The sequence below is a fragment of the Labrus mixtus genome, chromosome 11 (genome assembly GCF_963584025.1).
Source record: "Labrus mixtus chromosome 11, fLabMix1.1, whole genome shotgun sequence".
Classification (NCBI taxonomy): domain Eukaryota; kingdom Metazoa; phylum Chordata; class Actinopteri; order Labriformes; family Labridae; genus Labrus; species Labrus mixtus.
The window spans coordinates 9,861,554-9,876,497 of NC_083622.1; the positions used below are offsets into that span (position 1 = coordinate 9,861,554).

Below are 14,944 nucleotides of genomic sequence, written 5' to 3' on the forward strand. Positions count from 1 at the left end.
TATCATCAGTTTGCTTTAGAGTCACCTGAATTACTTCCCTGCCCAAGCCGCATGAAACACAATCTTTGCGGTGATTTTTTTGTTGGTGCAGGAAATGTCAAATTTCAGTTGCAACAAGGAATAAAAACAAAAACCGAAAAAGGGGCATCCATTTTATGACTGTTTGGGATAGCAGAAAGAATGAAGTCCACCTATAAGAAAGCAGGAGATTGACAGGTAAGGGAATGTGTGTGGGCCGTATCAAGTGTCAGTTCTGTGTCAGTGAGGCAATGAGAGTCAGGTGTGAACAGAGCAGCAGGATCAGGTGTTCAGGTGGAAAGTCTGAGGGCTTCTGATAGACAGGTGGGCGAATGAAAAAGTTGAAAAAAGAAGCACAATAGAAATAGTTTAAACTAGTTTTAAAACTTTAATATGGGTGTCGATGGGTATTCCCCTTAACTCCTGGAGCCAGCCTCAAGTGGACACTCCAGGAACTGCAGTTTTTCTTTGCACTTCACCATTGGCTTCATTTCCAACACTGGAGGTTGCCGCTTGGATCACAGCACATTAAAACAGTTGAGTCTCACACTTGCCTTCCCTGTCTGTCGTCTCTCAGGTGGGACGTCTACTCTGCGTCTCTCGTCGGTGAGGGAGCTGACGGGTCAGCTACAGGAGCTCTACCAGCAGGGCTTCATCCTGGCAGACGTCCACCCGTTCATCCACCCCTGTGGTCCAGAGTCCAACAGCCCTCAGCACCAGCTCTACCGTGCCATACTGGTCCGACTCAACGATGGGTAAGAGCCACATGGGTGTGATATTTGACTTTTAGACGTGTAATCAAGCAATGGAGAATACATTTATTAAGGCAAAGTGGTGTCAACACATTGGATAATGTAAAATGAAAATTAAACATCCACTTTCTGGAGACACAGGATTAGCAACAAAAGCTTTATTGCAGATTCTTTTCCAGTGAAACAATGTCTGCAAAGTATTATTGGCTAAGTATTTCCATTACTTTGTCTGCCCAAGCAAGATAAAGGCCATGCGCGGTATAATTGTTTAAGCTGCTACTTCAGGGCAATTGTTTTTGCCTTCTAAAGGGTTTTATTGAAAAATTCTTGGCTGCATGACAGGAGAAGATCAGCTTGCACAGATTTCCACCTACCATCTTGGATCTAATTCACTCACACATGGACATGCAAGAGGAAACAAGGCAGTGTGGTTTTGATGGTTCCATGGTAAAGAAAGACTGTCAACATTTTCCTCGGAAAGTAATAAATACACAGTTCAAAAAGTTTAAAAAAAAAGAAGCCTCGTTTTCATCAGTGGGTGAACATTTGTGATAATTCATGCAGTTGTGTGCAGATTTTCAACGTTGCCTTTGCATGTCCCAGTTCTGGGTTCTTTTAGTGTGAATACATGCAGTTCTTAGTGAGTCATCCAATTCAGATGTTCAGATGTGTCACAGCTCAGCCCAGCTACAAAATCTGTTCCTCTGGCAACAGCATTGTCATTTGAGGTGCACACATTGAAGTGGTTTGTGGCCCCGAATAACTAAAGACTAACAGACTGGTGTCCACTTTTGCTGTCGTTGCAAACTCGCTATTTCACTACACAACAAATGTGACATCATGTATCCCAAACAAATGAGTTGGGGATGTTGTTGTTCATCTTAAAGTGTGTGTCCTGATTCAGATATTCAGCCAGAGCCAGTTAAGTATACAGAAGAAATTAAGACATGCTGCAGGGCAAAGCTGAGGATGCTTTTGCAATGCATGCTGGTAAATGTAGGCGCTGCTGGAATGCCTTCTTGAGGAGGAGGAGAGCTCGACTCTCTCAGCAATTAAAGCAAGAACTGAGACTTTTATTGTATCAATCACCATCAACTCTGATTGGACATCCCTTAGACTCTATATTAAAGAGCCCATATTATGCCCTTTTTGAGGTTCGTATTTTTAATCTATGTACCTACTAAAGTATGTTCACAATAGCTAAAGTTCGAAAAAAGTGTCTGTTTTCATGTTCTGCCGCACCATGCACCGGCTCGCTGCTGACTCTCTCTCTCTAAGGCTCTGAAGTACCCACGTTCAGAGTCCCCACGTGGGCCAAGTCTGATCTGATTGGTTGGCCTGTCGGCTCTGCTGTAATTGGTCAGTCGCTCAGCACGGTCTCGGAAATGTCCCGCCCCTTTTACCATATTGGGAATGCAGCCACTGGCTCCGTCCGAGGGGAGCAAAAACATTAGCACCTTAGCACTACTGTGCTACCACAGGCTACGGCATATCGTGGGCGTGCTACAGAAGTTAACAGGCGTGCAACATGAGCTGCTGGGCTTGACACAACGAGCCAATGGGCTTAGATCAGTGATATCACACTGACAAGACGTCACACTGGCACATTTTTTTCGAGGGGGGCTAGAACCGAGCGTTACATGCAGCTAATGCTACAGCTAACAGGAGGAGGTAGGAGAAGCTTTGAATTTTTGCAAATAGATGTGCCTAAACATGCACAGGACACTTGGAAAACACACTAAAGAGCATATAAAACCAGAAAAAGCATAATATGAGACGGAGAAACAGCCAACAGGAAGTGAAGTCAATGTAATTAGAGCTCCTCCCACTGACTGGCTGCAGCGTAGGTCATACATCGAACCTCCTCCTTTTTAAATGATGGGCATGGTTTGAACTATAAAGTTAAAATACACATTAAATGATTCTTTATCAAACCGGGATTCTGACCTAATATTTATTATCATGCTGATTTATGTCCAAGTGTTTATTTCCTGATATTTTTTGTTAGTTTAATTATTTGATGCAAAACTGAACGGATGTAACCTCATGAGCGACGGCTCTGTTGATAAATCTGGCTCCTTGTGGTGTCCATCACCGGATTAGCTGTTTGTTCTGCTGTGGACTGTTTTTAGGATCTTTAATGTTTTTAGCAACAAGTTAAATGTGGGCTTCGATATGCAGAAAGGGTAAAGCGTCAATTCAGTGGATTAACCAGCCATCAGCCTTCGGTGCATGTCTTGGTTCCAAAATACGTCACTAGCAAAATATGTCATCACAAGTCGCGGGCGTATTTTGGCTTCAGTGTAGTGCAACGGAAGGAGACAGAGACGCACTGTCTATATTTATATATATTAAATGGAACATAGACATAAAACATGCTCTTCAACAGAAGAAGGCTCTTATTAAAAAGTAAATACTAAACAACAGCGGAGGGCTGGTCCTAAAGAAATTGCCTCAGACTTCTAAGTTACACCCCTGAGAATAACACCTCCACTATCACACATTTATGTAGCCATTATAGTCAATTAAGAAAGTGTGCTGGGATCACTAATTAAGCACAACTGGTGCACTATACAACCTAACACACCATGGGAATATGAATTTGCTTTGTCTTCAGAGTTCCTGGAGCATAAATGGATTTCCAGATATTTGTTAGGTGACATTAGGATTTTTATGATTACACATGTCCACAGCTACAAATGACTATTTTTGTAAATAATATGGCAGCAGAGAGATTTTCACAATGGCACTTCAGTCAGTCAATCAGTCGAGGATCATGTTGCATTTCACACCAGTTGGTCAACCTTTGTGAGTATCTACAACAGAGCATCACAACATCTGTTTGGGGCTCAGCAAGCTGTCATGTGGGCAGCTGTAATTGGACGTGAGTCAGCAGTGACCTCAGTCCTCCATCGCCAGCCCTTTCAATGCACGGGCCAAAACCTTCTGCAGGCCCAAAGTCACCGCTGCCCCCCTACATCTGCCCTCCAGCGCTGTGCCTGGGCCCCTCCGTCCTGGGAACTGTGGGGGTGGAGCAGCTCCAAGGGTGGTTGAAGGGCATGCAGCGGGAGTGAGTCGGATGCTTTTTGTCTGGAATACTAAAAAAAATCTCTGTCTCTGAACTTTGGAAAAAAAAACTTCTGTTGAATCTTTTGGGACTTTTGGTCCTCAGTTTGAAGCGATTTGACAGCCCAGGATTCATTAAGCCTGGTCAGACTATCCGAACCACGTCCTGTAAAGCCGGTTCAAGCAAAAACATGACAGTCAAAAAGACGGAAGCCATGAGGAGAAGGGTTTTTTTTTTTCTTCTGTCTGGCAGCAGTGACATGCAGACAGGCGGAGTCCAACAGTAAAGCCCCAGTGGCTGCTCTGTCTGGCTCCTAAATCCGGTGAACATCCAGACCTGTTTACCAAAACCCTGCTCCCTGGCTGCAGGGCATGAATATGTGTGTCTGTGTGTTTGTCTGCTGTAAGTCACTGTGTATGCGTGAGAGTGTCTATCCCCCGTCTGAAGATGGCAGACAACTTCTTCATTGTAGTGTTTTATGTGCTTCACATCTTGTTGCATTTACATTCGTCTTACTGCAAATTCTTTTCCAGCCATTTCTTGTTCCCACTAAAGCTTCAAAGGACGACAAGTTTTCTGCCCATTTTGCATTATTGCTGTACGCTGTCTTCCAGCCTTTTCTCTTTATTCTTAACTGTGGTTGCAAAAGTCTGCTTGGCATGGAAATCAAACCAACACAGTGCTTGTGTCCGATATCGCACACTCATTAAATACTTACTCCCTGTGTTAGGAGTACTCAAGAGATATCATGAACTTATAAACACAGTCAAAATAAACACTGTTGACACCACTCCTTTTCTGGAGACGCTGACACTGACGACATTGGTGTTTCACCATTAAAAAGTGCAGCAATGCTCCCTGAGGAAAAATAATAAAAGAGTTTCAGTGATAACTAACAAAACACTGAGCATACATTCACAAAACAATGAAACATAATACATTAATATAAGGAACTGTGTTTTTTATAAAATACCGAAACATATTTTCACAACATGATGATGTGTGAATACAGACTAATGTCCAAGCACACTTCTGGGGGAACTCTGCTTCGGTCTTGTCTCGGTCTTGAAGCACTCTGGTCTTATGTCTTGGTCTCTGTAGGGTTAAGTATTTGTGCTGCATTAACCAACAAAACTGGGCCTATTTAACAACTTTAACCACTTGTTTAGTACTGTAGCCAGCAGGGGGCGTAGTTCTGGGCCCTAAAGGGACCTTACAGTGTCTTTTATTGGCCCATTTCCACCTGAGGACTGTTTACCACCAGTCACGTTGTTTCCCCAAGTCCAGCACTCCTGGTGTCAACTCATGTAGTCTAAGACATCTAACCAGATGTTGTTTGTTAATAATGTATTTTGAAATTCTAATCCAGACATTTTTAGGGCATCGACATTGTCTTATTTTTAAGCTAACAGTGAAGATTGGGGAAAGGGAACATGTCGGGTATCGAGTGTAACAGAAATGTGTATTTGTGGGTGACATCGTACTGAATACGGCTCCTTTCTTTCACTGATTCTTCACAGCTTCAAGCACATTTCTCAATTCAGACAGACCTTTTTCTGCGATTGCTTTACTGCTGAGCACAAACACAACAACACAGCTGCTAATCTGCATTGACATCTCCGTCATTCTGCTAAAGCTCTCACCCACAGCGACTGAACAATAACTGCAGAAATACCAATACACGATAATACGAGCAACTGAGAGCGAGCAGTGTAATGATCAGAGCGTCTGTGCTCTGACAGTTCTGCTGCATCTGATCACGTAACACAAACAACAAAAGAGGAGGACATAAAATAAATGCGAGAATAAAGAGAGACTTCCTGGGAAAGGATTAGGTTGATGTTGTGTATTTTCAGAAAGAAATGGTGAATAGTGGATCAGGGATTCAGACAGGAGAAAGAAGGAAAACTAGAGGGAAATCTGTGGAAAAAATAAAGATAAAAGTAAAGATAAAATAAAATTTGTGGATCCTAATGGGAAGATATAAATGTAGGATTCAACTTATGAGTAGGACAACATAATAAGCAAGGTAGGCTTTAGCAATAGGAGGGTGCCACCCCATGTGCACAGGCTGTGGTCCTCGAGGCGTGCAGCCAAGGTTCAAATCCAAACTGTGGCTCTTGTTCCCCACTCTCTCTCTCCTCAATTTCTGACTCTATCCACTGTCCTACCTCTAGATTGAAGCATGGAAAGCTAAAAAGAAAACCTTTAAAATATGAATTGCTTAATTTAAAAACAGTTAATTGATTTTTGCATTTTTTGTATGTTGATGATAACTTCAATTTGAAGGTGCACTTAGAGTTTGTAGAATTTGAGTCCTGAGGAAAAGAAAAAATGTTTTCACGTTGGTGCCAGACATCCAAAACACGTCCTTCCCGTCTCTCATCCTCGTTAGTGTTTGTTGGAGATATCAGAGCCTGTTTTTTTATTCCTTCAGAAGAACCCATCCGCTGCTTTTCCATGTCATTCAGCGTGAAAAACAACTTCCACAGCAGGAGATAATTCATCACAGCAGACATGACAACTTAATTTGGGCTTGTCAAACTTTCTGTTTGTATCATTATTTGCTGTAATTTACCAGAGTGGTGCTGAGCAAGGTGTTTATACATGCCTGGTTTACCATCGATCACCCAACAGCTGCAATCCAAGACGTTAAAAAAAAAAAACATGTTTAAAAACCTTTTACTGCCATGTCCTCTTATCGAAGACACCTTCATTCCTCAGGATTGCATCTATTCAGGGTTGCCAGATCTGGCACGAGAAACAAGCAACCAGGTCTGAGAATATAAGCCCAAAAGAAGCAACTCTTCAATTTAATCAATCTTGGACTAGGCAACAATTCATCTATACCAAGATGATTCATTAAGAAGGTAAAGAAGGTAAATATCACAAATTTAGGGTTTCAATCTCATCGATTCCTAAATGCTTACAGCTCCTGAGAGTTTTTTGCTAGTCAAGAAACAGACTGAAATCAATTTTGATTCCTCCATATGGCCTTAAAAAACCAAACCATCAGCATGAAGACATACTTACTCTATAAAGATGTTTTCAATGTGTGAAACCACTGCCACGAGGGAGGTGTCAGATAATGAGTTGCATTAGACTGTAAAAAAGTTTTTCAGTGTCATAAATCCACAGTGAGGAACACGTTTGACTATTGAAAGACAGCAGGATGAGATTTGTGTCAATAAGACGCCTGAAGACATTCATAGTGATTTGAAACAATGTAATATAGGTGTCCAAAGTGGGAGCTCCACATACACACACAGTCGAGAATGCACATACACGCAGCGCTGCCCTCCCTGATGGCCAACACTTCCCAGGATACCTGAAGATGTTTATGAATTTCTAAATGAAAAAACATCTGACTCAGTTTTGTGTTTCCCATCAACTGCCTTCATGAATTTATTGAAGAAGACATGAAAACACTGCATAATTAATCAATCAGTCAGTAAGCACTCGCGTCATTTCACTGCAGCACTCTGTCCATGTGGACTTGTGATGTTTTTATCGACTGCTGCGGTGACAAAGACGTAGAAGGCCATGCAGGAAGGCCCCCTGACTATACACTTCAATGAGGACGTTGCATGACATAAATGTTTTGTTGACAGGCCAAGGTTTAATTCTCTCTTTCCCCAGTCAGGCATAAAATCATCTTTTACATAAGTGTAATCCTCTGATTGAAAAGCCCCTGTCAAAGAAAAATCTGTCACAGAAACCCTCAATGCTCCTAAACATAGGAACACAAAACGTATCTAAATTTAACAATATCATACAGTAGGTTAAGCGTCTGGACACAAGTTATCAGACCACATTTCTACAACACATCAGTTTTGATCTAGATTCATCGCCAATGGTCGGATAAATTTACAATTTATTAATATATAGACTGATTTGACTCAATTACCGTTCAATTTGATCCCATGCAAAATGGTTATAGATTCCCAGGGTGTTGTTTTTTGCTTTGTGGAACTGAGAAAAAATCGTAAAAACATAAGACTGTAAATGTAAATGGACGAAGCCTGAGTGATGTCAGCCAGGGGGGCACTGAAGGCTCATCGGCAGCAGCTGCCATGTTGGAAATCCTGTCTCAGCCTAACTTTCAGACAACCTAACGACAGGCTGAGAGCTGGAGCTGAGGCAGGTTTTAAGCCTCTTGATGTCAACGATTCTGGAGGTTGTTGTCTACTTCTTGTATGACACCAAGCTAACCAGTGAACCAGTTTATAATGTTAAAATCACACCATCGACCGGTTTGTCTCATTTATACAGATCTGTGAGCAGATGCACTCAGATCTTTGACGTTAAGATCGGTAATGGATTCAGTTTAACTTTACCCCTTCTCTGAATGAGGTTACTTTCTCTCTGTTTCACTGAAGTCTTTTGAGAAGAAACAGTCAGGGAGCAAATTTCAGAACTTTTTGCAGTTTAAAACTTTGGGAAAAACAGTTTTGAAGCTGCAGACTTTATCCCAAACTGACCTAGAATTGAAACGTGAACTGACTTAACCTGCCATCTGGATTCTCCTGTACGTGTAATCCCTTACTTTACAATCTTAAGATCAGTAATTGGTTGTTTCTTACTTGCTCCTTGTCCATCCCCTATTCCATCTCAGGTGACCAATTACTACTCTTAATTCCAATGCAGTCAGTTATAAACCCGAGTTAATTTGCAGTTTCAGTTCTTGGCCCTAAATTTGGGAAATATTTGGAGCTAAGTAGATCTTAACTCTTCCATTTCCCATCTCTCTATTCTTGAACCTCTTAGTGGTGTAATGAATACCCGCCTGTCCACATTCTCGTTTTTGAAATTTGCATTTTGGGTTTTTTTTGCAAAAGAGTTTGTGTAATATCTCCTGAATTAAATGATAAAGTGACCTTACTATATGATCAGACATTAAGGAAACATGATATGTTGAAGTGCTGGCTTCTCTGACAACAATGCAGCAGCCAGTATGTCCTCCTTCTAACTTTAGATTCTGGTCCTGAATGCTCTGTTTTTCATTTGACCAGAAAAGGTAGACGGTTTTAAGACAACCACACACGGCTGTTTTGGACAATGCAAGCTGGCAAGGGAACTGGTTCAGATAGAAGTGATTGTACCCGACCTAAAAAGCCTCTGCATGTTTCTAATAAACTCCACGAGCAGAAACGGGCTCAAATTAGGATCAATGTTGGAGATGCTTTTGAAAAATGGAGAGAGGTTAGAACGCAGAAGGTTTTACAGACTGATGCAGAGCTGACTAAACACTGAAGCTACATTGTCCACCACATGGCAACCTGCATGCACCTGGACTCATTGTCAATGCAGTTATCAAATGCAAACTTTTAGAATCCTGAATTCCTGGAATAACTCCCTTTACTTTGCACCTTTTTTTGTAAATGTCCAAATGGGACTATAAAATCCCTATAACATGGTGAATACAAGGCAGTCATACAAGGTTATATAGTTGAAATGCGTGGCACCTTATCTGTCCTCCCCTCCTGCTGAATGTGTCCATTAGTAAATACACGCTGCTGTGTAGAACCCCTTGGTGTTTCTTTCTGCATGCCCAGACATTGTTACTAACACTGGTCAGGCTCTGCTGCTGCAAAACCGGTCAACAGAGTTATCGATTTGGTATGAAAAGGCTTCAGCTGAATGGACTGCAGGTCGTCCCCTTTTTTTTCTTAAGACATGCTTGCCTTGCTCTGAAGAAAAAGACACCATGAGGGGGGAGAGAGGCAGAAAAGAAAATCACAGCTGGAGTGTGAAGAAATCGAGAGAGAAAGAGAGAGAGAGGGGCGAGTGAGAAGGAGGCAGAAAGGGATAAAAAAATAAAAGGAGCAAAAGAGAGAGATTGAGTGAAAAGGGCAGAGTCTACCATTCTTTGATGGCCCTGACCGAAAACGGAGCCCAGGCTTTATCTCCAGCGTCTGTCACCGTGGAGACAGCTGCTCACATCAGCACCAGCCCAGGGGAATCCAAATCCACAGATATGAAGGAAGAGAAATAAGAGAAACCAAAAAGCAGAGCATCGTCTCTCAGAGTCTCTTTCCCTGTCCCAAAAATAAATCAAAAAGAGAAGACAGTGTGAGGGAGGGATTTAAAGCATGACCGTGTGTAGCAATCATAGACTGTAAAAAACAATAACTAGTCTGAGTCACCCATGATTTTCGGAAGAAGCACAATGAAGTCCAGCGATGGTGGTCGCCATAATGGTATCACTAACTCAAACTAACGTCTCCAAACAATGAAGACATCACAAACAAGCCAATGCTTTAAGACCAGTGGTAAGATTTTGCTTAAGTAAAGCCTATTGCCTTCTGCTACAATGAGTAGTCAAATCAGCCACGCCCCTTATTATGCATAAGCCTTAATTTGAACAAAAAAGATTTATTAAAAGAGAAAGTCAACCCTCATACAGTTTTTACCAACAAAGACATTAGCCAAAGAGACCAACATTACTTCTGAACAAGGTTCAAACATGTTTATTTCTGCTGAAAAAATGGGCATTTTTAAATGTGCTGTAAAGGGGTTTCCTTGGTTTTTGGAGACAGCCTCAAGTGGATACTTGAGGAACTGCAGTTTTTTGCACTTCTATATTGGCTTTAATTTTCAACACATTTTGTCGCTTCGTAATCAGCCAATTGTTGTTGCAAAAGTCATTTTTTTGCAAATTTACTGGGAACTAGGTTCCTGGTTCAAATCCCTGTTGGACAGGAGCCTCTCTGTGTGGAACCCTGTGGATGTGTGGGTTCTCTCCGGGTAGCTTCCTCCCACAGTCCAAAGACATGCTTGTTAGGTTAACTGGTGACTCTAAATTGCCCGTAGGTGTGAATGTGAGTGTGGCTGGTTGTCTGTCTGTCTATGTCAGCCCTGTGATTGACTGGTGAACAGTCCAGGGAGTAACCCTGCCTCTTGCCCACTGACAGCTGGGATCGGCTCCAGCCCCCCATGGCCACGAACAGGACAAGCGGTAGAAGATAATGCATGGATGATTTATAGCTGTATGGCCATCTTTATTTAGGGTGCACATGTCTATACAGAGCTTGTGTAAATACATTGCAGTGTCATCTGCAAATGTGGAGACATTTTCACCTGAGTTACATATCTGTGTAAGTGCTTCAAACTTTAGAAAGCTGAGAAGATAATTTGTCCCATGCAGTGCCCAGGCCCCTGTTAAAACCTTCTGCAGCACAGACGGAAAAGAAAAAAAATTGCAGACAGAATGCATTAGACCGTTCAGAAATTTTAAATGTCAACTGTCAAATTTCCCAGTGTTCAATTTGATTTCGATGGAATAGGGTTACAGTTTAGCAGGCAATGCCTGATGGGATATATTCATCATTATTGGGTAATTGCAAGGAGCCCATGTGAGCTCAGGCAGAGAAAGCGAGGGATTGAGAGAGAGGGATGGGTTGAGAGGTAGGAAAAGGTCGGAAAGCGTAGAAAAGAGAGAGGGGGGGGGGGAAAGGAAAATAAAAAGGTACTGACTAAAATCCATTAGAGGTGGATTCACCCGGGTGAAATTACTCACAAATGTGTGAAAATGTGACATTAGGAGAGATGTGCTATATTATTAAAGCTCCACAGTGACAGAGTGCTAAACATCGGTTCAGATGCTTCCCGACTCTGTGGTCATACCAACACATGAGCCGGGTGTGATGGAGGCGGGTGTGGAGTCTGACGAGTCTCTGCTGCTGATGGAAAAGGAACATTTCTTTTAAATATTCACTGTCTATGATGAGAAAATATATTTTTTTATCCAGCCTTGACTTCCCTTCTTTAGAAGGAGAAAAGCTTTTCATCTATACAATAAATGTAATTCAACTCCTGTCAAGCAATTTTCCAAAACGGGTTACACTGAAGTAATAATTTAAAAACACTTTGCTGAATGTATACTTTGTACCTGCCAGGCAATGATTGCTTAGAGACATATACATATAATCTGATTTCCAGTTTCAGCTTTGTCTTTCTATGCAGGAGGGATGCAGTTATATGTTTTAAGCAGCGGTGAAAGAAGGAGCTTAGAGTCAAAGGGCTTCACATGTAAATTACGAGTCATTAAGGTCAACATTGACAACCATTCAGATTGAAATTTGAAGCTTTGTTGAAAGGACATTTCGCAGATATTGGCTGACCTTGGTATTCAGCCATATTGACTTAAGTCCAGTGTACGGCCAAAGAAACACAGCGTACAATTAGGCACTGCCTGAAGTAAACTCAGAGAAGTGTGGATTGTGCACAAAGAGGAATCTATTGGCCAACCACACATAATATGAGGAAATTCCCTTTAAACTGTGTTTTCTGTCTTACGTCCTCTCTGGGTCGGTCATTGCAGGGTTCAAAGGACAAATCATACTGGCTTTCTTTATGTGCTACCATGAGTTTTACATTTCATGGGTGGGTAAAATGGCAAAACAGTGGTGCATATGCAGAAGCTCGGTTGGAGTGAAGCTCGGTTGGAGTCACAACAGGTCAGAGTTTGTCATTATCTAATTAAAATATTTAACAAAGTACTTGATAGATTGATGCTGAATATGGTTTGAACTAGGGTAGAACGATATTGGAAAAGCAAACAATTATACTTTTAATTATTTTGGTCTGGAAGTAATTTTCTAATTTCAAATCAAGCGGCAACCTCCAGTCTTAAAAAATGAAGCCAATGCAGAAGTGCATAATCACGCAGTTCGTCGAGGGTCCGCTTGAGGCTGGCTCCAACAGCCCCAGAAGACACATACAGATGACTGGCAGAAAAGGCGTTTTTACATCATTAGGTCACTTTATTTTTCACTTTTTCATTTAAAATGTTTTAAGATCAAATACTCATCACCCTAAGCTGGGGACATCACCATCATCACCTGATCGTTTCAGGCTCGGAGTTTATAAAATGTTAGCATGCTACCATGCCTGACGTAAACAGTGAACATAAGCGTACAAGGCATGATGCTGCTAACATCAAACCAATGTATTAGGGTTCTGTTTCTGTGTGCTCAAATTACACTATGCTCAAGCCTGGCTGAGAGCTGTTGGGTTTTATGACTGATCTCATGTTATAATATGGTCAAATCTGAGAACAGGTAAATTCAAGAAAGTGGAATTCCCTGTTTGTTGTTTAAATTTCATAACAGAAAACAAGAGATCTGTTTATTTAATTGTATGGAACACCAGTTCTATTCTTGGATTTAAAGTTAACAAATGAAGACTTCACTTGCTGTTTGCATTTTTTTACATTTGTCTTCCACAGAAAACAATAATATGTCAACACAATGCCTTTTTTATACCTCAATGAACACGGTGTAATTGGAAACCGCACAATTACAGATGATGTAGCATCTACACGGCTAACACAAATCCCTGAGCAAGCCATTAACAGGTAGCACGCAATTAGTTACCATGTGAATGTTCAGCTCCGGTGGGAGAGATTAGTCCAACGCAAGATGGTCTTTGGCTGAACAGAAGGGGGGGGGGGGGGGTTAGCAGGTGTACTCACCCAGGAGGGAGCTCCAGGTATAGGCAGGCAGGCATTTGACACCCGTCTAACCGCACGAGACCTCAGAGGTTGACAGCCGGTGCTGCACGCTGCATGAAAAGTCGCTGTTTCACACAGAGAGAAGATGGACTGCAGGTGATGCAGCTGCTATTTTTAACCCGGGGCCTCCCTCCAGGAGCGAGGGCACCATTTGAAAATGCTGTCCTCACCTTCTCCTCTCCAGCTTTTCCCCTCTCTCCTCTCTGCATGCAGAGCTTGAATCCAAAACGAGTCATCGCTTTAGAAGAGGTGAAAACGTTTGATTGCAGAAACTGAAATCAAATTATTGTTTTCACAAGCAAGTGAAAAGAATCTGACAAGGACTGATTCATTTTTATTTCAATAATGACCTGAACAATTCATTTATTATGAAAGAAAAGCAGTTTTTCATCTTTTTAAGCTTCGACTGACCTTGGAGCACAGACCTCACAGTTCAGTGTTGCCAAAACACTCCAAGAGTGAATGAAAGACATAATGTAAGAAAGGGAAGAGTACAAATGGTTTACACTTAGCAATAACATATACGTAACACTGTTTCTCTGCATCTTTCCCTCCCTCTGTTTTGGTCCCTGCAGATACCCCTGGAGCACAATCAAACTGTTGGTTGCTTTTTTGCTTTATGTTGCATCCAACAGGGAGTACATCCTCCTTTTTTTGACAGCGCCACCAGGCATCTGTCACCGTGCCTTTGAATGTTGTGACGCTGCAAAAAAAAACAACCAAAAAAACGAGGAGAGTCTGCTCCCGGCTCGTCGTAATGAATGTTTCACAGAGCGTGTGAAGTTTGCACTTAACGAGTCGCTCGGCCCAGATTCGGCTCTGCTGTGTGCCGCTGCAGCAATATCCACGCAGCGCCGAGTGTCACTGACAATCCAGTAGAAGTGTGGTGACTGCGGCTTTTGTTTTTGTTTGTTTCGACGGGGGCTTCTTGGGTGGATGGATGACATAAATGAGGCCCGCTGGTTATTCTGTGTGCCGTTCGGCAGGATACTTAAGAATGTGAAAATGCAGAGATGTTCAAACTGTGGGATTCATGCGGGAAAAGGAGCGCTTTCACTCTAACAAGTCTGTGGAGATTTGTTAGCAACATTCATTCAGGCAGTAAACTGACATGTAAAGTAAAATTGAGGCATATTTTTGACAGGAGACGGGGAAAAGAGGTGAGGCTCATCAAGCAAACACTCGGAGAAAATACAGTATAAAGGAGTGTGTTGTGTTATTGGGTTCCCTGTGAATAGAGTACGACAGGCTCGCGTCTGTTGTGTCTTCGGTGATCCTTGGCAAAGTTTAAAAGGAAACTCCTCCAACTTTATGTGTCAGATTGAATTTACCAGTCCCAGATAGTACCACACATCCTGCGAAAGTAGTTGTGTAATGTCTGCGGCGCCTCTGGAAGGAGCTTTTTTCAAGTCAGAGAAAATGACTCGATTTATCTCAGCTTGGGCTTAGAGGCTACAAACTGGGCGCTTGAGAGTTGAAATATGTGTTTTCACAAGGTATAGAGGGCGAAAGAGGTTATTGATTCTCTTTGTAGGAAGGAGAGGACCCAGTGTTTTTGGATCTTGACCTATCGCACTGCAGGACACTGAAAAC

The 14,944-nt window shown here is 42.1% G+C and overlaps 1 protein-coding gene across 1 annotated transcript in view; it reads left to right on the forward strand.

The window, feature by feature from the left end:
* The window catches only part of LOC132983539 (raftlin-like), a 114,633-nt gene that overhangs the window by 36,470 nt on the left and 63,219 nt on the right, over positions 1–14,944 (forward strand). The window contains exon 2 of the mRNA XM_061049882.1: positions 596–773. Coding sequence (XP_060905865.1) covers positions 596–773 — 178 coding nt within the window. The remainder of the gene's footprint in view (positions 1–595; positions 774–14,944) is intronic.